The sequence below is a fragment of the Rutidosis leptorrhynchoides genome, chromosome 8 (assembly GCF_046630445.1).
Source record: "Rutidosis leptorrhynchoides isolate AG116_Rl617_1_P2 chromosome 8, CSIRO_AGI_Rlap_v1, whole genome shotgun sequence".
Lineage (NCBI taxonomy): Eukaryota > Viridiplantae > Streptophyta > Magnoliopsida > Asterales > Asteraceae > Rutidosis > Rutidosis leptorrhynchoides.
The window spans coordinates 116,346,337-116,373,971 of record NC_092340.1 but is presented as its reverse complement, the minus strand read 5'-3'; the positions used below and the strand labels follow the sequence as shown (position 1 = coordinate 116,373,971).

The window sequence follows — 27,635 nt, the reverse complement described above, 5'->3', positions numbered from 1 at the left end:
TAATATTATTATTATTACTAATAAAAGTATTCACTATCAAATGTTATTATTATTATAACTATAGTCACAATCATAATTATTATTGTTATTATGGTTAAGTTAATTATTAGCATTACTATAATAATGTAATTACATATTATTATCATTAAAATGAATATTACTATTATTATCATAACTATAATTATTATCATTATTAGTATTCATATTAAGATTATTATTATTTTTACTACTAATATTATTACAAGTATTATTATTAGAATTATCATTTAGGTTAGTATTAGTATCAATATCAAAATCATTATTATTACAAGATTAATAATGTATACTATCACTATTATAAGTATTATCATTACTATTAAATTTTTCATTTGAAACTACTGTTATTATCATTATTATAAGACTTAATAATAAAACTATCATTAGTATTACCATTAATAGAAGTTTTAAATATTATTTTCCTTAGTATTAATATGAGTATTATCATTATCATTATTTTTATCATTACGAATATTATCTTAGTATAATTATAATTACTAATTTCAACAAACAAATGATAATCACATAAAAGTATATTTAACTTAACTACATTAATATTTTTATTTAAAATGAATACATTTAATTAAATAATAAAATATATATAAGTTATTAATACAAAGATTTTATCACTAATAATATATATATATATATATATATATATATATATATATATATATATATATATATATATATATATATATATATATATATATATGTGTGTGTGTGTGTGTGTGTGTGTGTGTGTTCGATTACGATTATGTGTATTAATAAATATACAAATGATATAGGTTCGTGAATCCGAGGCCAACACTGCATTGTTCAATGTCGTCATATGTATTTTTACTACAAAATACAGTAAGTGAGTTTCATTTGCTCCCTTTTCAAATGCTTTTGCATTATATATTTTTGGGACTGAGAATACACGCGCTGATTTATAAATGTTTGACAAAATAGACACAAGTACTTAAAACTACATTCTATGGTTGAATTATTAAACCGAATATGCCCCTTTTCAGTTCAAGAAGCTCTAAGTTAAACTTTCAAAATAAACTATTCGGAAAAAGTTTAGAAATTTCTTAAGTAACTATTCACTCATCCCCTATATTTATTTACATGACGAATTACGTTGACACTGTAGTGTCGTGGAAATAAGTCTTTGTGGTAAATGTTGTAGGATGCGGTTATATGTGATTAGTGGCCGAGTAAAGTAATTTAATGTATTTAAATAAAAAACAACTTATTTGATTGATTGGAATTTTTTTATTTTTGTGGTTTACCCCTCTAACGCTCACAACACTTGGACAATAACGATGGCATAGCATAGGTACAACAAGGTCTGACCGTACTAATTAAATTAACTTAAATTAAATAACTATAAATATATAAATAAATAAATTATAAATATAAATAAAATAACGGATTGTTTATAAGAATTAGAATCCCTGAAGTAGTTCGGCAATAATAATTTGTAGAAGAAGAATGAAGAGAAAAGAAAAGCAGCAAAAGCTTCACAATTCACTCATTAACATGCTCTATCCCCCACCTTCACCTTCACCTTCACCTTCACCTTCACCACCTCATCAAAACGAATTTGATCAACAAACCCTCGATTTAGCGCTCGAAATCGTCAATTCAGATCATCATCAAATTAGTAAGTTCTATATTTTATATACAAATTGTACATTGCAGCTAATCCGTCTTTACTATTTATATATTCCTTAATTCGGTTGTACGTACAGATACAGATGTATTGGATGAAGAAAAAGGAGTATCGGTGTCTAGTGAAGAAGAAGATGATGATGAATTAGGGATTCAAAAGCTCACAAGAGCTCAGAGAAAAAGACTTCGAAGAAAGAAACTTAAAGAAGCTGCTTCCAATCGCAGACTGATTATTGGCCCGGAGTTGCCTGATAATGCCATTGCTGATATCGATTGTGATCGTAACAAATTTCATGAAACTCAACAGTCGGAAGGTGTTCGACGAAATGCCTCTGAGGGATCTGAGAAAGTTTCTTGTGCTAAAGTGAAACATAGAAGGATGTCTAAGAAAAATGCAATTGACAAACCAAAGTCTCCCCATGAAACTACTAATAATCATGGTGATCAGAGTTAAGTTAGTTACATTCCATGGGCAAATTTAAAGATGTTATCAGTGTATTCGGATGAACTGACATGCGTTTTTATAGTAGTACTATTGATAGTGTATATATATATATATATATATATATATATATATATATATATATGATAATGATAATTTTGTTATGGGTATATTTGAGATCAAAGATGCTTGCTACTTGTTGGTTGAGTTGCTAGTTCCAACTTAGAAAATTAGACTATTATTATACTATGTGGTGGAATTAAGATTACTACATACCCATTCACTATTAACTGAACCCCACTTAAATAAACTAATACAATGTACTACTCTTAATACATGTTACACAAAGAAAAAAGCAACAACCTCCATCTTCAAAAATGCCTCACATTCGCATATACAGCACGGTAGACTAATGGTGGTGGCTAGCACACTAGCTAGTGTCGGTGCCAATGAATGGCGATACCTTTTGGCGATCACATTCACGGACCGATACTACTGGTCTTAGAGCACTTTACATGTAAGTTTTCTTCTCGCATGCATCGTGGTTTTATGATTGAAATGCATCTTTACTTTTTAGTAATATATGAAATGATGAGCGATTGGATACAAAGTTCGTTTGATCTTGATAGTCTACCCTCTTGTTTCTACCCACTGTTTTGTGTGTCTTACTGTTATGTTTATCTTATCGCGTTGTATTTACATCAAGTACTGAAGCTTATACATGGGTGTGTTTGATATACATCTTGTCACAATTTAAACTTAATTAAATTTTGAAGTAAAAGCTTATTGAAATATACCCACCATCTTAAATATATATGTATTATTTATGTAATGGTTAAGATTTAAAAAATACAACATGAAGGACTTTCTTGGATGCTTTTAATGATAGGTGAGGGATGTCAAAACACGGATTCAAATGCAAAATTTTGTAACCATCGAATAGCTGAAACTTAAATTTATATGATAATTATATGGATGGATGGTTGCATTTAATTTGAAGAATAGAAATCATTAATTCATGTTACAAATTTGTATGCATTAGGTAGGTATACTTGAGTTTGAATGACGTTGGGCCAATATGACAGTTAAGTGGTCCAACCCAATAAAGGATCTTATCTTGGCCCTGTTTATTAATTGTTCAGTAATAACTGATGTCAGCCAATCAAGGCCCATTTGGCATCCCACACTCATTACTCTTCAATTTTTAAAGCAATAGTTCTCAAATATGACTTGAATTTTGAAACAAGATTAAAAGTTAAATCAAAGCATTAATCGAATCTATATGTCTAATGTAACCATAAAATTCAATTAGACAAGCGCACACTCATCACTATTTTTACACGAATATTTATATAATGTCCAGCTTAGAACTTGAACCCATGACTTCAAGATTAGAGAGGTACCTCGATATCGCTAGGCTAATGGGTTTTGATTTATGTGTAGAGTTTTCTAGTTAAATATGTTACCACATCAAACTACATTTCCATTAGATGTTTAATGTTTTAATTACGATTGTAAACAGTAAACTTCTTCCTTATAGGCCGGATTACCGAAATGATTTCCAAAAGTCAATCAAGTATGATAAATGCAATGGGAATATCTTCTGTTTACTTGTCGTCCTTGATCTCTTCTATCCACATAATTTGTCTCTCGGTACACGTACAATTGTCGAATACCACCATTACAACAAGGACCATCTCTACGAAGCTTTAGATTAAAAGCTTTGGACCACCTGGAAAATATATCTATCTTACTATTTACTACAGTTAATATTTAATCCTTATCTTCAACACTTGTGACAGTGAATTACAATGATCATGATGATCTAATCAAATACTGAAACTAGATAAAGGATGTAACTACTTGTACGTACACAAGTAACATACGCAACACCGAATACATAATTACGTACTTGCATGTTTGGTTAGGTTGTGTAACCTTGATTCACTTGTTAATGTAACTATTTATTTATAGTTATTTGAAATTAGAAATGAACCGATACAAGCAATAGCAGGGTCTGCACGGATGCTGCTTTAAAGGCACACCAAACACATTGTTTACTCATATATCACTTATTGACAGGGTGAATCATGGATCATAGGTGGTCATGGTTGGGTAAGTTAACTCGGAGTAAAACTTATATCCAATAAAAAAAATATTTATGGCCAAAATAAAGTTATCATCTGTGATTTTGTAATATAAATAGGTTAAGAAATAAATATAACATGTAGCTCTCGTAGCTCAGTTGGTTAGAGCACCCGTTTAGTAAGCGGGAGGTCTTGAGTTCGACTCTCAACGAGAGCAAATGTTTTTATAGTTATTTATTATCAGCAATCCAACTTTGTTGTTCTGCGTCCCCATTTTTTATTGTTATTAGCAGCAATCCAACTTACCCCACCATGACCACTAGACATGTTAATACGCAGACAGGCCAAGCAAAGTTAGATTGCTGCTAATTTTGTAAAAGCCGTTTGATTACTTCAACGTTTCAGAATGTTGTTCCTTTTGACAACGGTAATGGTGTGTGGTCAAGTGAACAAGGTTGTGCCATTGGAGGGCCAGAAAGGGTTACTAGATCGAATTTTATCCAAAATGGCTGCTGCCGCTTTTGTTTGCAGATACGTCATTGTAGTAACGAAGATGAAAGAAGTGCGACCAATAAAAAGTACCAATAAAAACATACTAGAATAATCTATTGGGATTTGCAGAAAATGTTTCTCTCTCGCTAAAACTCCGGCGATTAAACCACCAAATCTCTACTGAGATTAAACCACCAAATCTCTACTGATTTTCTTCTTTTTAAATTTTTTTTCATACTAAATCTTTCAAATGTTTCCCTTCCCAAGTTCTCCTTTCACTCCAACCGGTCCGGCACAAGCTCGCCGGATTCCCACTTTTAAACCAAAATTCAGAAATCAACAAAACAATGGGGAATGGAACAGTGCTGAGAAAAAATCGAATCAAACCCCAAGCAAGCGAGATTATATCAAAGATTTAATCAGAAGGTATGGAAGCGATGAAAGTCACAACAATCAACCCTTCGCCACCTATCCCAATAACATACCTCTCCAAAAAGACACCCACGCTAACCCTAGTATCTCTGTTATGTTTTTTAACCATCCAAGCAACTGGAATAACATGGATCTTCGTACTTTCTTCAAAAGGTATGGTGAAGTTAAGGATGTCTATATCCCTACCCATAGAAAGCTAAGAAACGGAAAATCGTTTGGATTTGTCAGATTCGATGGCATTCAAGATGTGGAATTCTTACTCCATAGACTCAACACCATATATGTGAACGGGAATTGGTTACGTGCATATAGAGCCTACGATAGGAAACCTAAAGCGAATCCCACACCCTAACCCACAGCCACTAACCAAACCTATAGTCAAAACAACCATCACAATAGCAAGAAAAAATCCAACTCGCATTGGATTAAAGTTAACCCCCCCATTAATTCCACCCCTAATGGCAACTCAAACCCTAAAGTCCCAGAAGCTGTCAATGGCGATCGAGCTTACAAAGATGTTGGGAAGAATGATACCACTGAAAAAACATCAGATGCTACTAAACCTAGAGTCATTGATATGGACGAACTTGAAGAAAACAAAGAGGTGCTAAAAAATGCCATTATTGGAGAAATCATTGATGCCGACTTAATTGAACAATTTTCAACCTTGTGCTCGGCAGAAGGACTCACTAAATTCAATATCAAATATCTAGGTGGATTGGATATGTAACATCCCGCATTTTTCCGTTAAATTTATTTTAACACCCTTTTTTTAGATAATATCTTTCGTTATCTAAATTCGCATCTTTCGCTAACTAGCGATCGAAGTATTTCCGTTATTTGATTTTAACATCTCTCGTTTACTCTAGCGTTTTAAAATATTCGCTCGGTTCATTCACGCACCCGCTTACAAACTTGAGGGACCGAAGTTGCCAAGTGGGCAAACTAGTTGACTAGGTCAACTAGTCAACCCACTCTTTCCACCACTCATTCCATTTTCACCTCCTCATCTCTTTCTCTCTTTCTCTACTTTCATTTTTGAACTCAACCACCCAAATCATTCATTCATCATCTAAATCATTTCAAGGAAGTTTACATCAAAACAAATTACATATTTGGAATCCTCTCTTCATCCTCTACAATTTGATACCAATTTCATCTCGTTTGGGTAACATTTCTAAAACTCTGGATTTCTCTAATTCGTATTTTTGACTTGAAATGGTGTTAGTTAGTGTCTATGGCTCGAGTCTAACATGAATATTTGATTAGTTTGCTCGATTTGTTTGTTTTGAGTAACTAGCATGAACACTTGAAATGGGTGTGTTTAATCTTTGATTTTGGTTGATTAAATGTTGTTTAAATGTTAAAGTTCATGTATTAAAAGTGTTACTAGCATCATTAGCTTCAATTTAATGTGTAGGTTGACTTGGAAAACTTCACTAACATGATTATTGATTTTGTGATTCTTGGTTAGGGTTTGATAGCTTTTAAAATAAACTTTTGATGTATTAAATGCTTGTTAATGTTGTTAGTAAGTGTTTAGTTGCAATGTATGTTTAATTACCTTCGAAAAGGCATATCGTATGTGTAAATTGGTTTCCCGAATCACCATTTGCATTTTTGAGCTTGAAACGTTAAATAATGATCTTTCGGCGAGATTTCGGTTTTTGTAAATGATGTTTTTGTTTAATGAAATGTGTTTAGTTGTATTCCATGTTAAATTACCTTTCCAACGATATAAGATACGTGTTTTGAATGTTTACGGTTCATAAGTTATGTTTGTTTGAAGTTTGGTATACATGAAACAGACCAGCATTTTTTTTGTGTGTTAAGCCGCGGCGCGGCTCCTCTAGCCACGGCGCGGCTTAAAGCGTGGAAAGTGGGCTGCCCAAAATTACCAATTTTTGTTTAATTCTAACTATGCTACGCAACTCCGATTAACATGAAACTTGGCTAACATGCTTATATATGACTTCTAAGCTTAGAAAAATTGTCCGAGACCCGACCCGAACACGTTGACTTTGACCAAAGTTGACTTTTATTCAAACTTAACCAATACTTTGTTTAATCGTTATAACCTTTCGTTTACACTTATATCTTGCATGAAACTTGACAACGTGATTCACATGCTACATAATCGAGTCGTAACGAGCCATAGGACTAATTGAACACATTTCGCCCGACCTTGTATCGTAACCGGTTAATTGATACAACATACTTGTTTAGGTCAAGGCTAAGCAACTTTCATGCACACGTTTACTTTGTGTAGTACATTTATACTCGTGCACTCGAGGTGAGATCATAGTCTCACCTTTTTCAACAACTTTTATACTTTTAAATCGTGGGCTGAGAAACATATACATTACATACTTATATACATTTCATATGTATATATATATACTTTTCATACTTTGATACTTTGAACACAAATACGAATACAAAGATACAGACGAGTTAGAACAAAAGTCCTCAATCCAATTATCATTAGTTACACTTGGAGGGTGTAAGCGAGTAATTATATTGTGTGGCCATACGGGTTTGACGAACCCTCATTCAGACGGTTCGTGTAGTGACCCGAACTTTTCCATGTTTATATATATATATTAAATGAAATTGTTATTTTACATGATTAAGTGTTTCCAACATGTTAAGCAATCAAACTTGTTAAGACTTGATTAATTGAAATAGGTTTCATATAGACAATTGACCACCCAAGTTGACCGGTGATTCACGAACGTTAAAACTTGTAAAAACTATATGATGACATATATATGGTTATATTTATAGTTAACATGATATTATGATAAGTAAACATATCATTAAGTATATTAATAATGAACTACATATGTAAAAATAAGACTACTAACTTAATGATTTTGAAACGAGACATATATGTAACGATTATCGTTGTAACGACATTTAATGTATATATATCATATTAAGAGATATTCTTACATCATAATATCATGATAATATAATAATTTAAAATCTAATTTGATATTATAAACATTGGGTTAACAATATTTAACAAGATCGTTAACCTAAAGGTTTCAAAACAACACTTACATGTAACGACTAACGATGACTTAACGACTCAGTTAAAATGTATATACATGTAGTGTTTTAATATGTATTCATACACTTTTGAAAGACTTCAAGACACTTATCAAAATACTTCTACTTAACAAAAATGCTTACAATTACATCCTCGTTCAGTTTCATCAACAATTCTACTCGTATGCACCCGTATTCGTACTCGTACAATACACAGCTTTTAGATGTATGTACTATTGGTATATACACTCCAACGATCAGCTCTTAGCAGCCCATGTGAGTCACATAACACATGTGGGAACCATCATTTGGAAACTAGCATGAAATATCTCATAAAATTACAAAAATATGAGTAATCATTCATGACTTATTTACATGAAAACAAAATTACATATCCTTTATATCTAATCCATATACCAACGACTAAAAACACCTACAAACACTTTCATTCTTCAATTTTCTTCATCTAATTGATCTCTCTCAAGTTCTATCTTCAAGTTCTAAGTGTTCTTCATAAATTCTACAAGTTCTAGTTTCATAAAATCAAGAATACTTCCAAGTTTGCTAGCTTACTTCCAATCTTGTAGAGTGATCATCCAACCTCAAGAAATCTTTCTTATTTACAGTAAGATATCTTTCTAATACAAGGTAATACTCATATTCAAACTTTGATTCAATTTCTATAACTATAACAATCTTATTTCGAGTGAAAATCTTACTTGAACTGTTTTCGTGTCATGATTCTGCTTCAAGAACTTTCAAGCCATCCAAGGATCCTTTGAAGCTAGATCCATTTTTCTCATTTCCAGTAGCTTTATCCAGAAAACTTGAGGTAGTAATGATGTTCATAACATCATTCGATTCATACATATAAAGCTATCTTATTCGAAGGTTTAAACTTGTAATTACTAGAACATAGTTTAGTTAATTCTAAACTTGTTCGCAAACAAAAGTTAATCCTTAAAACTTGACTTTTAAAATCAACTAAACACATGTTCTATATCTATATAATATGCTAACTTAATGATTTAAAACCTGGAAACACGAAAAACACCGTAAAACCGGATTTACGTCGTCGTAATAACACCGCGGGCTGTTTTGGGTTAGTTAATTAAAAACTAAGATAAACTTTGATTTAAAAGTTGTTCTTATGGGAAAATGATTTTTCTTATGAACATGAAACTATATCCAAAAATCATGGTTAAACTCAAAGTGGAAGTATGTTTTTCAAAATGGTCATCAAGACGTCGTTCTTTCGACTGAAAAGACTACCTCTTACAAAAATGACTTGTAACTTATATTTCTGACTATAAACCTATACTTTTTCTGTTTAGATTCATAAAATAGAGTTCAATATGAAACCATAGCAATTTGATTCACTCAAAACGGATTTAAAACGAAGAAGTTATGGGTAAAACAAGATTGGATAATTTTTCTTGTTGTAGCTACGTGAAAATTGGTAACAAATCTATATTAATCATATCCTAGCTAACTTATATTGTATTATACATGTATTATAATATATTATGTAATCTTGGGATACCATAGATACGTATGCAAATATTTTGACATATCATATCGACCCATGTGTATATATTATTTGGAACAACCATAGACACTCTATATGCAGTAATGTGGGAGTTAGCTATACAGGGTTGAGGTTGATTCCAAAGATATATATACTTTGAGTTGTGATCTAGCCTGAGACGTGTATACACTGGGTCGTGGATTGATTCAAGATAATATATATCAATTTTTTTTCTGTACATCTAACTTTGGACAACTAGTTGTAGGTTACTAACGAGGACAGCTGACTTAATGAACTTAAAACATCAAAATGTATTAAAAGTGTTGTAAATATATTTTGAACATACTTTGATATATATGTACATATTTGTTATAGGTTCGTGAATCGACCAGTGGCCAAGTCTTACTTCCCGACGAAGTAAAAATCTGTGAAAGTGAGTTATAGTCCCACTTTTAAAATCTAATATTTTTGGGATGAGAATACATGCAGGTTTTATAAATGATTTACAAAATAGACACAAGTACGTGAAACTACATTCTATGGTTAAATTATCGAAATCGAATATGCCCCTTTTTATTAAATCTGGTAATCTAAGAATTAGGGAACAGACACCCTAATTGACGCGAATCCTAAAGATAGATCTATTGGGCCTAAAAAACCCCATCCAAAGTACCGGATGCTTTAGTACTTCGAAATTTATATCATATCCGAAGGGTGTCCCGGAATGATGGGGATATTCTTATATATGCATCTTGTTAATGTCGGTTACCAGGTGTTCACCATATGAATGATTTTTATCTCTATGTATGGGATGTATATTGAAATATGAAATCTTGTGGTCTATTGTTACGATTTGATATATATAGGTTAAACCTATAACTCACCAATATTTTTTGTTGACGTTTTAAGCATGTTTATTCTCAGGTGATTATTAAGAGCTTCCGCTGTCGCATACTTAAATAAGGACAAGATTTGGAGTCCATGCCTGTATGATATTGTGTAAAAACTGCATTCAAGAAACTTATTTCGTTGTAACATATTTGTATTGTAAACCATTATGTAATAGTCGTGTGTAAACAGGATATTTTAGATTATCATTATTTGATAATATACGTAAAGCTTTTTAAACCTTTATTGATGAAATAAAGGTTATGGTTTATTTTAAAATGAATGCAGTCTTTGAAAAACGTCTCATATAGAGGTCAAAACCTCGCAACTAAATCAATTAATATGGAATATTTTTAATCAATAAGAACGGGACATTTCAGTTGGTATCCGAGCGTTGGTCTTAGAGAACCAGAATTTTACATTAGTGTGTCTTATCGAGTTTGTTAGGATGCATTAGTGAGTCTGGACTTCGACCGTGTTTACTTGAAAAATGATTGCTTAACAAATTTTGTTGAAAACTATATATTTTTAACATGTGAATATTATGTGATATATTAATTTCTTAACGCGTTTGATATTATGTGATAGATGTCTACCTCTAGAACAAGTCCCATTGACTCACCTAATAATAATGAAGAGTCAAATGTAAATTGGAATGATTCGTGGACCGATTCACAAGTTCCCGAAGAGGAACCGGAAGAAGAGTCGGAACCGGAAGAAGAATCGGAACCGGAAGAAGAATCGGAACCGGAAGAAGAAATAGAACCAGTGGGGGAAATAATAAAACGGTTAAGTAGAAGAAAATCCTCAACCAACCGACCAAAGTTATTTATGGTCAATGGTGTTTCCGCCAAGGAAGCAAAGTTAATTATGGTCAAAACCTCGCAACGAAATCAATTAATATGGAACGTTTTTAATCAATAAGAACGGGACATTTCAGTTCGCTACCGTTAGTGAATGAAATATAATTTTATTGGGTATAGTGTATGTTCTAACACTATAGATTCAACATTCAGAGGAAACATTCAGTTAAGCCTTGATAATTGGGTGCTCATGATACAAATGACATTTTCGGAATGTAAACGATTTGGATAATCAACTATACAAAATCTTGTGGTTCAAAGACATACTTTTACAAATACAACTATGATTTCACCAACGTTTTTCGTTGACAGTTTTCTATATGTTTCTCAGGTTTATACTTGGCTACTTGATACATGCTTCCGCATACACTTATACTTGCTTGGGGTCAAGCATACATGCATACACTCTGATTACTTGCTTGGGGTCAAGCATACATGCATACGCTAGTGATAGCACATTTAGATTCAAACTTAATGTTTATATGCATACGCTATTGATAGCATTCGTGATTTTCAACTTATATTATGTTGCAAGTTATTTCATTTATACTTTATAACTTTTGTAAACTTAAACTCGTTGTCGAACCGTTTGGTACTTAAAACTTTGCAAGTCATACACTTTTCAAATGAATGCGACATAATTTTGGTCAAACGCGTCTCATTTAGGGACTATGACCACGTAACGGGACCTAAGTTAACGGCGCCGTCAAAGACGATTTTGTCGGGTCGCTACAGGATATATGTTTAATGTTCGATAACCCGGATACAGTTGACAACATCATCAACACTGAAGATCATGTAGTCAATCAATGGTTAAAAAACGTAAAAAAGTGGGATGATAAATTTTCTCAGACATCAAGATTAACCTGGTTAACTATAAAAGGGATGCCAATAAGATGTTTGTCAAGAGAAAATTTCAAGAAAATAGCGTCCTGGTACGGTGTAATTTACGACTATCACAACTGTGATTTTGACGGTAACCAAAGTCTCGTTGTTGCCAAGGTCCTAATCAAGTCATGGGGTCACGAGCTCTTAAACACTACGGTCCAAATTAAATCTCGAAATGGAATTTTCTATGTCAAGGTAACAGAGGACATCAAAGACATTGTTGAAATCGACATGGAAGCGGATTAAGAAAATGAGGAACTCAGTGATAATCAACAGGATGATAAACAATTATTTGATGATGATGAAGAAGATGAAGGTGATATCAATACTCCGCCAGTTGCACAAATTCCAAAGACCACCAGAAGCTCAGGATCTAGATTGTATGCCACGTCAGATTCGTTCCATAACAGTAATGATGACCTCGTAAAGGAGCGTAAAGAATTAAATCATTCAGAACCGTTAGAAGGTAATTCAGCTTCAGTAGGTGAGAGCGTGTACATTGGAACTAATGAGAAAGCGAATGAAATAAATGCCGATAATGATGAGGTAACAAAAGCAGACGCTTCCCATTCCACTAACCCTATCCCGGCCACTAATGCTCAATCCAACCCTAACGTCTTTAGCCCAACCACAATATTACCCAATTTTCATGTTGAACCCATTGATGTTGAAACCCCAAGCCCAAATAATCAAGCCACCTAACATAAGCCCAGCAATAAAAACAACTTGGGCTATATTTCAATCCCAAATGTAGATATGGACACCTTGGGCCTGGCAAACGATTGCTTTAATCTATGCGAACCAAGCCCAGTTAAGGAAACTGACATCAATTCCTGTAAGCCTTTAAAGTTTTCATCGATTGCAAATGATGATGTTTCTGGCGTACCAAACACACAACCCCTTGATCATCTCGATAAACCTGCAGTTCAATCGACCAAGCCAAAAAAAAAAAAATCTATGAATCTACACTCTCTTCTCAACCTACTGAGTGTCTATGGGAAAGTGTAAGAAGATGGAATGCTTCCTCTAGAATCCTTAATCTGAAATCTCAGGCAAGATTGCAACCGAAAAAAGACTTTCAAAAAATCGTAGATCAAAATCAAGAACAAGTAGCAGCAGATCCAAAGGTAATATCTCAATTTCTGAAAACTCAATGCAATATGATGAAATAGGCTCGATTCTAGGTCTCTCCAAGAGACAAGGATCCTGCCTCTAATCGAGTTACCTCTCGAGTCATCTTTAATTGATATATTTTAAATGAAGATAATCTCGTTAAACATTAGAGGATTAGGGCTTGATGATAAAGACAAATTGAAATTAAACTGGTTCAAACGTTTATGTAATCGTGAAAAACCAAACTTTATAGCGCTACAAGAAACTAAATGTCAAAACTTTCCAGAATTTTGGATCGAAATTTTTTGGGGTAACTCGGATTATAAGTACTGTTGCAAAAAATCTACAGGGAATTCGGGCGGGCTCCTTATGGTTTGGGATCCTAATATTTTTGTTACTAATCATATTGTTGAGCGTGAAACCTTTATTGCGATAAAAGGTAATTGGAAAAGTGTAGGTGATGAGTTAATCCTAATAAACGTATACGGTCCACAAAACAATGAAGGTAAAAAGCAAATGTGGAAAGATCTTAAAGAGGTTATGAATTACGAGCAAGCCTTATGGATGATTTTTGGGGATTTCAACGAAGTAAGGTTTGCTTCCGAAAGGAAAAATACCATCTTTAATGAAAAAAGGGCCAAATGGTTTAATGAATTCATAAAAGATTGTAATCTTCTTGATATTCCACTTGGCGGTCGGTTATATACTCGGATTAGTGATAATGGTCTCAAATTCAGTAAAATGGACAGATTTCTCATTTCCGATAATGTTCTACATCAATGGCCTAATTTGAACGCGGTTGTACTCGATAAAAAATACACAGATCATTGTCTGATAATGCTACAAGAAGGTAATACCGATTTTGGGCTGAAACCGATCAAAGTCTTCGATGAATGGATAAAACATAAAGATGCACGGTGTATTGTTGAAAAGGCTTAGAGTGTGGAAGTCAACTAATGGAGACCTGATTGTATCTTTAGAGAAAATTGAAAAATGTTAAGATGGAACTCAAAAAATGGTACTCCACTTCACAAGGTAAATTAAAAGATGAAATTGATGAACTCACAAAGAAGGTTGTCGATTGGGAGTTAAAGTTCGAAGCTTCTAACTTAAGTGATAACGATTTACAAGCTTGGAACAAGGATCGTGAAAAGCTCTTTCAAAAAGAAAAAACTCAAACCGAAATGTTAAAACAAAAAGCAAGGTACAAATGGATATTAGAGGGCGATGAATATAGTAAGTTTTTTCACTCATGTATTCGCAAGCGACAACACAAGAATAATATCCATGGAGTCAATGTCAATGGAGCCTGGACCATGGATCCCACGGTGATTAAAACCGAAGCTCACAAGCACTTTGCAAACTTGTTTTCATGCAATAAAAAAGTCGGTCTCCTATTAGAAAATTGGGAGGGACCCAGAATCGAAAAAGTTCTTGCAGATAAACTTGAAGAAGAATTTTCTGAAAATGAAACTCTCGAGGCGATTAAGAGTTGCGGTAAAAATTAAGCTCCGGGACCCGACGGGTTCAATCTATTATTTTACCTCAACTTCTGGGATATTATCAAAGTCGACCTCATGAAGGCAATCACTTGGTTCTGGAACTCAGGATCGATCTCTAATGATTTCAACTCCTCCTTTATCATGCTCATCCCGAAGGTAAAAGATCCTTTAAATTTTTCCAATTTTCGCCCAATTAGTCTTATAAATAGTTATTACAAAATTCTTTCAAAAATCATGGCCAATAGAATTAGGAAGGTAATCCCGAGTCTAATTGGCAATGATCAAAGTGCCTTTATAAGTAATAGAAATATTCTTGATGGGATTTAGGTGGCTTTAGAAACGGTCGACGACTTAAAAAGGAAAAAACAAAAAAGTTTTATTTTCAAAGTTGATTTTGAGAAGGCCTTCGATTGTGTTGATTGTGATTTTTTAATAAAAATCATGAACTACATGGGTTTCAAGGAGAAATGGATAAAGTGGGTAAATGCGTGTCTAACCTCAACCTCCATCTCGGTCTTAATAAATGGGTCACCAACCGAACAATTTTTTCCAAAACGGGGTGTACGACAAGGTGACCCCCTTTCACCTTTTTTATTTATTATTGCAACTGAAGGGTTAAATTACTTACTTAATAAGTCTATAAACGAAAGAATAATTAGTGGGGTCAAAGTGGGTAATGATAATGTGACGGTTTCGCATCTTCAATACGCGGACGACACAATAATTTTTGGCAATTGGAATAAACGCGATGTTAGAAACACTCTTAAAATTCTAAAATGTTTTGAGGATCTTTCCGGTCTTAAAATAAATCTAAATAAAAGTTGTGTTTATGGGATTAATACTTCTAAGAGTGAACTAAATAATCTAGCATCTTGGTTTGGTTGTCTTGAGGGGTCCTTCCCTTTCAATTACCTCGGACTACCCATCGGGGCCAACCTCAAACTCTATAAAAATTGGGCACCCGTGTTTGATAAATTTAAAAATCGGCTCGCGGAATGGAAATGCAAATCTATATCCTTCAGAGGTAGACTTACTTTAATCAAGTCGGTCCTCTCTAGTCTACCTCTTTATTATTTCTCACTTTTTAATGCCCCGACGGGTGTTTTAAAAGACATTGAAGGAATTAGGCGGGACTTTTTTTTGGGTTGGTTCTTTTGAACAAAAAAAGATGGCGTGGGTTAATTGGAACCAAATTATGTTACCTTATGATTCGGATGGGCTTAACATTAGTTCTCTAAAAAATAAAAATTTAGCCATCTTAACTAAATGGTGGTGGAAATTCCTTTCAAACAAGGAGGCATTTTGGGTAAAGGTCATAAAAAGTATATATGGGTATAACGGTGGACTAGAATGTATCTCTCCTAATCCTACAAACCTCAAAAGATTTTCCGGCACTACATGGTCCAATATTATCAATGTCAAACACACCCTAACCAAGTTAGGGTGTGATATTACTAATGAGTTTGTTAAGTCTATTGGTTCAGGGACTGAAACTTTGTTTTGGCATGACAAATGGATTGGTGATACCGTTTTAAAGCAAGCTTTTCCAAGGTTATTCAGGCTCGAATCAAACAATATGGCACTAGTTTCGGACAGGCTGCAGTGGACCAGTTCAGAGGGACGTGTTCAGTTCTTATGGCAATGGTCGACTCTTCCAAGATGGCGTTTAATGTCCGATCTCTAACAGCTCAAAAATCGGCTATCGATAGCTAAATGCTCAGGAAGAAATGAAGACGCTTGGGTTTGGAAACCGCGTAACTCTGGAATTTATACTATGAAGTCATTGACCGAGTTATTAACCTTGATATCGCATATTTCATACGCGTTTTCCTTAGCAATACCGGGCACATTTTGGTCCTTTTGGATACGATTTGGTGTTATTTCGATAAGTGTTGTGAAAGTTCAATTTCTAAGACCAAGGAGATGAATTTTGAAGATATTTGATGGTTTTAATAATTTTCTATGGAAACGAGTGAAAGAGGTTGGTTCGATTCAAGTTTGGATGAATATCAGTGAGTTTTTAGCTCGGAATCAGCAAAAGAGGCCTGGAGCGCCGCTCAGAAAGGTGGAGCGCCGCTCCAGTAGGCTGGAAAATCAAGTTGAGAGCTTTCAAAAGGCCAGAAATCAGGAATACAGCATATGGAGCGCCGCTCCATATGTGGAGCGCCGCTCCATATGTGGAGCGCCGCTCCACCTTCAGCCGGGGTCAGATTTTACCTATTTAAAGCCCGAATGTTTACCCTAATTATTCATTATTGCATCCAGACGAATTCCAGCAGCTTTTTGACGAAAAAGGGTGGTTTTTGGGGAACCCCAAGATCATTCTAACACATCAATCATTCCAGAAACGCGTCTCGATCCGTTCATCATTCAAGAACACAATTTTCATTAGGTTTAATTCATATCATCATTATGAATAATCTTAATTGTTTATTTGTGATTTTGGTTTTAGCTATGGTTGGCTAAGCACTTAAATTTTTGTCTAGATTGAATATTCGCATGTGTTTGGATGATACTTTAAAGTTTGATTTGATTAATGCATGATAATTATGAGTTTTGATTAAGAACCATTCTTGTGGGTGTTGATTATTGTTACTAGATTGATTAGTGATCTTGTTTGAACAAAGGGAACCCTGTTTCAATTTAGTACACTAGTTTTTAATTGATTTGTCTTAACCAATTGAGTGCTTACTGGACCAAGGGGGTAAACTGGGTAACAAAGATTAAACAAAATAGGGGTGAATTGTGTGGAGAGAATGCGTAACCAATTGAATCTTAATCTTATAATTAGTTAATTACTAAGTCACAAATGAAAGAGGTCTTTGGTGAAAGGGAACCCTAAGCCAATAAATCCAAGTTTGACGTGTTTGCTAAAAGAGAACTCTGGGTAAACCGACTCTGTAGTTGCATGTATTGACAAATTGAACTAGAGCTTAATAACAAATCATCCGACACTGCGAATAGGAGATCCAGGTGAGCATTTCTTTGTCTATTGAATTCAAATAGCCTTATTTTTCGTAGAGTCTGCATTTACTTTCCTATAAACTTTAAAACACAAAAATATTGTCTTTTACTATTAAATCAATCTTTGATTTGGCTAATCGTTAAATAGCCACAAAACAAACTATCTCGTACTCTCAATTTTCATAGATTAACTTAGTTTATTTTTATTAGTTACAATCTTAATTCTCACGTTTAAACTGTCCTTGGAACGATTTCGGAATTACCAACTTTATACTATTGCACGATCGGGTACACTGCCCATTAGTGTGTAGTAATCTTTAAACCGGCATTTTCCAAGATAAATTATATACTAGATTTCACACATCAATTTTTTGGTGCCGCTGCCGGGGCGTAAAGTCTATGATGCCGATTTCTTTTGGCCGACAATTTTCAAGGATGCCCACCGGATTTGCAAATCGTGCGATTCTTGTCAAAGGGCCGGTAAAGTCACCAAACGGAACGAGATGCCTCAACAAAGCATCCAAGTTTGCGAAGTATTTTACGTATGGGGGATTGACTTTATGGGGCCATTTCTGAAATCTCAGAATTATAGTTACATACTCGTTGCCATTGACTACGTGTCTAAATGGGCCGAAGCGCAAGCTTTGGCTACAAACGATACACGAGTTGTGATTTCTTTCCTTCAGCGTTTATTCTCTCGATTTGGAACTCCTAAAGTTTTGATTAGCGATAGGGGTACTCATTTTTGTAACGCCCAAATGGAGAAGGTGTTGAAGCGATATGGAGTTCTCCATAAAGTTTCTACTTCGTACCATCCCCAAACGAGCGGACAAGTTGAGAATACCAATCGAGCTCTTAAAGGAATTCTTGAGAAAACTGTGGGGTCGAATCCGAAGGAGTGGGCAAATAAGCTCGATGAAGCTTTGTGGACGTTTTGAACCGCCTACAAAACGCCAATTGGTACCACTCCTTATCGGTTGGTTTATGGAAAAGCGTGCCATCTCCCGTTGGAGATTGAGCAAAAAGCGATGTGGGCACTTAAAAAGTGCAATTTGGATTTGAAGGAAGCCGGACACCTAAGGGCGGGGCAATTGAATGAGCTTGGTGAATTACGCCTTGATGCGTATGAAAATTCATTAATTTATAAAGAGAAGACCAAGCAATGGCATGATATAATATTAAAGGGTCTGAGAGAGTTTAATGAGGGCGATCGAGTGCTTTTGTTCAACTCTAGATTGAAGCTTTTACTGGGAAAACTTAAGTCCCGGTGGACGGGACCATTTGAGGTTGTTAAAGTGTACCCATACGGTGCGATTGAGTTGAAAAATACGAGTGGTACTACCTTTAAGGTTAACGGACATCGAGTGAAGAAATATTTTGATGGTCCGTTGGAGATTGATGACGGTGTTCACGTTGAACCCGATCCTAACGTCACTTGAGTTTGGTAACGAGTCTTGTGAATGCCTCGGTAATAAACTTCACATTGTTGTAGAGTTTGTATGTTTTTGTGCTTGTTTGATGATATGTGCAATATGATCGTGCTCGGCTTTTTATTTGGGTTGTTTGTTGGTTTTTAGGTTGAGTAAATGGGTTAAAATGGCTTAAAATTGTGAAATTATGGATTATCAGCACTTGGAGCGCCGCTCCAACCATTGAGTGCCGCTCAGATGGTACGTACCTGATGTACCAGATGTTTAAAAGCCCTCGACATGATTTTTTAGCGTACTGGAGCGCCGCGCAAGCTTTTTGAGCGCCGCGCCATATCTTGAGCGCCGCGCGACACCTGGAGCGCCGCTCCATTTGACTGTCGGGTAGGGGCTGTTGCTTTTTAATATAAAAAAACCAAGATTTACAACCACACAAAGGGGAGACGGGTTTACAGCCTTTTTACACCCAAACAACTATTTCTATTTCACTCTCTTTATCTTTTCTTCACCTACAAACACCTAGATCTAAAAACCCTAAATTCTTAGACTTAAATTTCTTGTCTAATTACTTCGTCATCTTGCAAAAATGGCTCCCACTAAGGTTCGAATTTGGTTTCTATCTTGCTAATTTCATCTAATTATGTGTATTTGCTTGCTTAATCTTTGATTTACATGATGAATTAGTGTGGGGTTTGTTTAATTGGGGTTTTGTGTTCTAATTAGTAATGGGTTTTGTTAGATTATCATTGTATGCTTTGAATTCATGATTAATTTTGTGTTTTTAGAAGTTATACTTGAACCTAGGGTTTGTGTGTTTGAGAATCCGAATTTGTAAGTGAAAAAGGAGTTACTTGTTTGAAATTGTTCTTGTTCTTGAGTTGATGATATGTTTTTGCACTAGTGTGGGGTTGTGTTCATATGGGTGGGTCATGTTGGTTTGATTGACTTGTGCTATATTGGGTTTAATTATTTATGATGCCATGCTAGAAGAGACATAACTTGTGTTTTGTGATGAGATGAGTAGTTTGATAGTAGTTATTTGAATTGGTAAAAAGTTAGCAAACATGATGAACTTTATTGGATTTGAGAAAGTTAAAAGTGTTATGAGTAGTCATGTTTGACATGTTTTGGTATGGTTGTTGTGTGCTATGTTTTAAGAGATAATTTGATATGCATAGATTTGAGCTCTTGGCATGTTTACATGTGTTACTCGGTTAACTTGGTGATTGTCTTTAAAGTGACTTAGCATGTAACATGTTTTGGTTGTGCTGGGACTTTGGTGCTTATTATTTTGATTAACACTAACTTTTGAATTTGGTATTTTGGTTTCTTTATTTGTTTCATGTGTGTAGAAATCGCGAGGCAACACCGAACAACCAAGACAACCACCAAATAATCCGGAGCTATGGTTGTTACAAATCTATAATGATGAGGATTTGGAAGAACGATTCACGATTAATAGCGCCCGTCCGATCGAACGAACTTATTACTTGGATTGGACGCAACTCACAGCTTTGGGTAACAATATTGTTAGGAGATTGCGTGGGTTTTTGTGGGTGACATATGCGGGTGAAGAATTGAGGCCATACGAACGGTTATTTGAAATTAATGAGGATATCTTTGAGCCATTAACTATAGAGTTCTTTTCCACTGTTAGTTGTAGACCGCGAGCCTCTCCGACTGAGGCATATTTCTTGACATTCAGGTTAGGAGGGTTGGAGCGCAGCTTGAGTGAGATTGGGGTAGCTCGGGCTTTGAATTTATATCCCGAGTTAAATGACAATGATTTAAAGTGGTTCTTGGTACAGGGGAAGGTGTTTGTGTGACGATCGCTCTAAATCCATATGGACGAACACGTCATTCATCAATTTCATTGCGAGGTATTTGACCTCTATATGATATGTTTTGTAAACATTGCATTCTTTTGAAAATGCACACCATAAATGAATATTTAAATCAAAGGTTTTCGACATCTGATGATTTCTACATATAGACAATCACCGTAAATAATAGTTTACAATAGTACTTCCGTTGACAATGTAGTCAAAATAAGATGCATGGCGATGATTTGGTGAATGCAACGTTTCCTTGAAAAATATGCCATGTACGACTCCATGCACATAGCTTGTCTAACATATAAGCAAACAGCGGAAGACTTCTAGGAAACCTGAGAATAAACATGCTAACAAGTGTCAACACAAAGGTTGGTGAGTTCATAGTTTTAGTATTTCACATAATCTGTATATAAAAGTGGATCACAAGATTTCAGTTGTTTCATCCAGAAACGTTTATCAAAAGTTTGTCAATAGATTCTACGTAACAGAGCACCCTGGTAACTAAGCTTTAACGTTATAATGATAAATACCCCATTCGTTTTAATACACACAAACCAACGTGTCCTAAACTCAAATAACACACGTCCGTTAAAAGGCTAGCGCTCTAGCTCGGACGGGGATGTCAAGCCCTATGGATCCATATACTGTTATTCGCGCCCACCAGTCCATATCATATGTACTGGCAGCTACTAGTTACCAAAGCTAAAGGATTTTCGGTTCAAACTCAGTGTAGAATTAAGTATGTACTTGTATCCATTGCGTTTAAAATAAATTGCATGTATTCTCAGCCCAAAAATATATATTGCAAAAGAAAGTAAAAAGGGAGCAATGAAACTCACCTTAGCAGCACATAATGTTGTTCATCGTAATGCGACCGAAACTCGGAATATCAAATAATCGTAGATCTCAACCTAGAGAACATATGTTGGTCAATAAATGTCTATCAAGCTAGGTCTGGTCACAGTGTATCACAATCCTAATGCTCGAGATCGACATACAAAAGTTATCCAAAGTCGTTTCAAAAAGTCAATTTTGAGAATAGTTCAACAAACGAGACGTACTTTATATAAGGATTCATTTACTCGGCTGGTAATATTTAAAAATCCATTTTATCAATCTTGTAAACAAGTTGTTTAAATCTTAATTGCAAATTCAAAAGCAATTTCAATTAACGTCAATCATAATTCAGTTGATCATATCTTTTAATCCGTTCATCGAACTTATTCGATATCTAAATGAAAAGTTATTGATTTTTCGTTAGCTTTCCAAAAACATGTATATCATATACCTTTTACTAGTAATATATGTATTTAATTTGTGATTCAATATAAACTGTTTAACGACGAAATTTAGCATACTGGCATGCCTAAACATATATACTCGAGCACTAGACATGGATACACAATTAATATATAAAAGATAAGATATGAATGCTTACGTATCAATATTGTGATTTCATATTGCAGGAAAGTACGTAGACGCAACGAATATGATAAACACTAGGTTTGACTTGTAAATAATACCCATGAACATTACCCATAACCTCCATAGCTATAACCCATAATTTCCTTAACTTTATCCCGCTCAAAAACCCATTTTTGAAAGTGACACGCTCATAACCTCGTCGTAGTATTTTATGTATATTACTAATTAATAATTAATAATACTAATAATTAATAAGATAAGATTAATAATAATATTAATCTTAATAATAATAATAATAATAATAATAATAATAATAATAATAATAATAATAATAATAATAATAATAATAATAATAATAATAATTTAAATACGGATGAAGTAATATAAATAAATATGTGTGTGTGACAAACAACTGAACTCGCGAGCTTTTATAATGTTTTCTGAATCTGATGCCCATGCGATCGCATGGGCTTCTAGTGCAAATGCCATGCGATCGCATGGCCTGCCTGGACATCTCACATCTCTTTTGTACACTAGCTTGTCGACATAATATTATAATATAAATATAATAAATAATTTATATAATTAATTATATATTATATTAAATTCATATGCATAGTTGACTTGTAATTTTCATCCCGATAAGTCGTACGTGGTCACTCGACTTCTGTCCCGGTTCCATTTTTTCGAACATCCTTTCGTATACTGAGAAAACTTGCATTTTACGTTTTGGGATACGTAACTTTGTCAAAATATAGCCTTAAATTATCCCTAAACTATATCACTCGAAATATAATTTATACATTTGAGTGTTTTGGTCATTTACTTTTATAAATCAATGTCTCGTTATTTAATCAAGTATATCCAAATCCAAAACGTTTTATATCTAGTTAAATATTATATTTAATCATTTTAATATATATTTTTAATATTAATAAACACGTTTTAAATTATACATCGCAAGTTATTCATAGCTTTAATCCTAACAGTTAATATTTCTTATTATTGTATGTGTCCAAATTACGTTATTTAAACAAACACTTTACCATATATTTCGAATACCGTTAAAAAGGAATAATTTCTTAAATCAATGTGGACCTCACAACAGAGACTCGTAATAATATCATAATCCTTAAAGGACTCAGTAAATATCTTTTAATTCAATCATTTAACATAACATTTTAACTTCGTAGTAAAATATATCAATCAGATAATCAAACCAATAAGTTTAATGCACAGTATCGTTTACTTAACACTTTGTTACATTTTCAAGTTATAGTATATGTATCTATTTATATATAATTGTTCACGAATCATCGAGAACAACCGAAAGATATTTGAATAGTTCAAAATTTTGAGATTCAGTTTAACAGACTTTGCGTATCGTGTGGAAAACATTAAATCATTTAAAGATAAAGTTTAAATTTGGTCAGAAATTTCCGGGTTATCACAGCACCTACCCGTTAAAGAAATTTCGTCCCGAAATTTGAGTGAGGTCGTCATGGCTAACAATAAAAATGTTTTCATGACGAATATGAGTTGATAAATAGAATTTTATCATCGTTGAATAATATGGATAAAACAATCCAATTTCTCGAAGCGTATGAGAGAAGTTATCGTAAAAGAGAGAAATGAAAGAATAGAGATTCGTCTTAACTTTTGACGTAGTTACGATTGATTTCCGGAATTTAAGGAATAGAAAATCTTCATAATCTAAATAAGATTTGATTCTTCGAAATTTAAGGAAATTAAGATTTCCTTTAAATGCGTAATCTGCCTCGATTGTTATGTCTGATATTTTGCTATAAATTAACCACTTCCGTTTCATTATTTTCACCACTCCTACATCTTCTTCCTTATTTCATACTTCCAAAAGATTGTGAAATGCTTAATCCAATTCTGATTCTTGATATTTTCTTTGCTATCGTATCCTTCATTCTTCTTTTTCATCTACCACCAGAGAAAATTATTTTCTTCTACTATTACCTTGGGGTTATAGTATTTTTCATTCTCCTGTGTCTTTATATTGCTATACGCATTGATATACATGGTTTGTAATTTCTGGGTGGTTGTTGGGTTTTATATCTTCCCTTATATTTTGATGTCTCTGCTTCTGTCTTTCCATTGACATCCAAAGTTAATACTCTCTCTAATTTACTGTGATTTATATATACTCCCATTGATATTTTGAAGCTTCATGCTTTTGTTTTATCTTCCCGACTTTAAATCAAGCGAATAATGGTCCAGAATTCGTAGGTATGAATTTCGGAATGAACATAATTAATGTTCTAAGAAAGAAACGGTAATAGCACAATCTGACTTGTCAAATTACCAGAATACCTCGAAAAAAAGATCGAATCATTAAGAAAATATTTTCTTGATAGTTTAGAGGTTAAATAGAATGAAAGAGTTATGTAACATGGTTCATGATGAGGGTATGATCTGTGAACGTTTATCACGTTCCATTAGAAACTCAGCATGACTTACTGTAATATAATCACGTTGATCAAGTGTCATTATATTATACTAACTCATGCTTCAGTTCCCAACATTACTTCAAAACATCCATTTTTTCGAATTTTTCAGATTTTAGAAACTAAAATAGTTTCTTTTATGATGTAACACAGATAGCGCGAAGAGATGAATGATTTCAGATAAGAATGGGTATGAAAAAAAAATATCTTCAGAAATATGGAGGATATTTATAATGGAAGATACGATGATATCTTAGAATATTTAAGATAAGATGATGATGAAGAATATTATCCGCAAAGGTTTTAGAGCAAGGAGTAAGGTATTTGCTAATGATTTCAGTAGACACTGAATCATTTGGATTCTTTGAAGGCAGGTTCTGTAGTGACCCGAACTTTTCCATGTTTATATATATTAATTGAGATTGATATTTACATGATTAAATGTTTCCAACATGTTAAGCAATCAAACTTGTTAAGACTTGATTAATTGAAATATGTTTCATATAGACAATTGACCACCCAAGTTGACCGGCGATTCACGAACGTTAAAACTTGTAAAAACGACATGACGATATATATATATGGATATACATATGGTTAACATGAGATTATGATAAGTAAGTATCTCCATAAGTATATTAACAATGAGTTATATACATATAAACATGACTACTAACTTAAGGATTTCGAAACGAGACATATATGTAACGATTATCGTTGTAACAACATTTAAATGTATATATATCATATTAAGATATATTAATATATCATAATATCATGATAATATAATAATTTAACATCTCATTAGATATAATAAACAATGGGTTAACAACATTAATTGAGATCGTTAACTTAAAGGTTTCAAAACAACACTTACATGTAACGACTAACGATGACTTAACGACTCAGTTAAAATGTATATACATGTAGTGTATTTAGATGTATTAAAATACTTTTGGAAGACTTCAAGACATATATCAAAACACACATACTTAACGAAAATGGTTACAGTTACTTTCCCATTCTTTTCTTTCATCAAGAATTCTAGTCGTATTCTTACCCGTATTATACACAGCTTCAAAACGTACTTACTATGGGTATATACCAATAGGAACTAGCATGGGATTCCACTCTTGATTATGTCATGTATGACTAATCAATTTTAACTTCTACCATGAGCTGGTCAACTAACTAGAACTACTTTTAACCCCACTCACCACTCACCACTCACCAATTACCACTCATCATTCACTCCATTTCACTTCCAATTCTCTTTCTAATTCTCTCTCAACACACACACACACTATTATGAACGTATTTTTCCAGTAGTTAATCATCATATTCATCAAAAATCACTTCAAGAATCAAGCTATAATCATCATAGGAAGAACACTTCAAGAACACTTCAAAAATCCCTTCAAGTTTACTAATTTACTTCCAAGCTTTCTAATCCATTCCAAGTAATCATCTAAGATCAAGAAACCTTTGTTATATACAGTAGGTTATCTTTCTTATTCAAGGTAATATTCATATTCAAACTTTGATTCAATTTCTATAACTATAAACTATCTTAATTCGAGTAAAAATCTTACTTGAACTTGTTTTTGTGTCATGATCCTACTTCAAGAACTTTCAAGCCATCCAAGATCCTTTGAAGCTAGATCATTTATTGTCACTTCCAGTAGGTTTACCTACTAAACTTGAGGTAGTAATGATGTTCATAACATCATTCGATTCATATATATAAAACTATCTTATTCGAAGGTTTAAACTCGTAATCACTAGAACATAGTTTAGTTAATTCTAAACTTGTTCGCAAACAAAAGTTAATCCTTCTAACTTGACTTTTAAAATTAACTAAACACATGTTCTATATCTATATGATATGCTAACTTAATGTTTTAAAACCTGGAAACACGAAAAACACCGTAAAACCGGATTTACGCCGTCGTAGTAACACCGCGGGCTGTTTTGGGTTAGTTAATTAAAAACTATGATAAACTTTGATTTAAAAGTTGTTATTCTGAGAAAATGATTTTTATTATGAACATGAAACTATATCCAAAAATTATGGTTAAACTCAAAGTGGAAGTATGTTTTCTAAAATGGTCATCTAGACGTCGTTCTTTCGACTGAAATGACTACCTTTACAAAAATGACTTGTAACTTATTTTTCCGACTATAAACCTGATGCGGAGCGAGGTGTATATAAAATAGTTATTATTTTACTAGGAAAACACTATTAAATACGATACAATTTTACACAAGATATTTATTTATTTATAGAATGGATATACTTAAACCTTGCTACAACACTTATAGGCAGTGTACCTAATCGTACAGTAGTGTAGTTTTTAGTAAGTCCGGTTCGTTCCACAGGGAAATCTTTAAACAAAGCTCAACGCTATATTAGTTTACTTTTATAAAAATACAAATATATATATAAGTAATATTATTATTATAAAGGGGGGTTTTTACCGTTTAATGACCGGTTTGTCGATTTTAAGACTTTAGTCGCAGTTAAAA

At 33.5% G+C, this 27,635-nt stretch overlaps 2 protein-coding genes and 1 non-coding gene across 3 annotated transcripts; all 3 read left to right on the top strand.

Moving 5' to 3' along the window:
- The first annotated feature begins 1,390 nt into the window (after positions 1-1,390).
- LOC139861328 (uncharacterized) lies at positions 1,391-2,221 on the top strand. The gene is made up of 2 exons (XM_071849703.1): positions 1,391-1,687; positions 1,776-2,221. The coding sequence occupies exons 1-2, from the start codon at positions 1,516-1,518 to the stop codon at positions 2,147-2,149; spliced, it is 546 nt and encodes a 181-aa protein (XP_071705804.1). The 5' UTR covers positions 1,391-1,515; the 3' UTR covers positions 2,150-2,221.
- Positions 2,222-4,367: 2,146 nt separating this feature from the next.
- Positions 4,368-4,441, top strand: TRNAT-AGU (transfer RNA threonine (anticodon AGU)). Its single transcript has one exon. It is a non-coding gene; the product is annotated as a tRNA-Thr (tRNA).
- A 9,185-nt stretch (positions 4,442-13,626) lies between these two features.
- LOC139863764 (uncharacterized) lies at positions 13,627-14,421 on the top strand. The gene has a single exon (XM_071852370.1). The coding sequence runs from the start codon at positions 13,627-13,629 to the stop codon at positions 14,419-14,421; it is 795 nt and encodes a 264-aa protein (XP_071708471.1).
- Positions 14,422-27,635: the final 13,214 nt, after the last annotated feature.

Coding starts and splice junctions, on each gene's coding strand:
- LOC139861328 (XM_071849703.1), top strand. CDS start 1,516: ATGAAGAGAAAAGAAAAGCAGCAAAAGCTTCACAATTCACTCATTAAC. Junction 1,688..1,775: donor TTCAGATCATCATCAAATTA/GTAAGTTCTATA, acceptor TTGTACGTACAG/ATACAGATGTATTGGATGAA.
- LOC139863764 (XM_071852370.1), top strand. CDS start 13,627: ATGAAGATAATCTCGTTAAACATTAGAGGATTAGGGCTTGATGATAAA.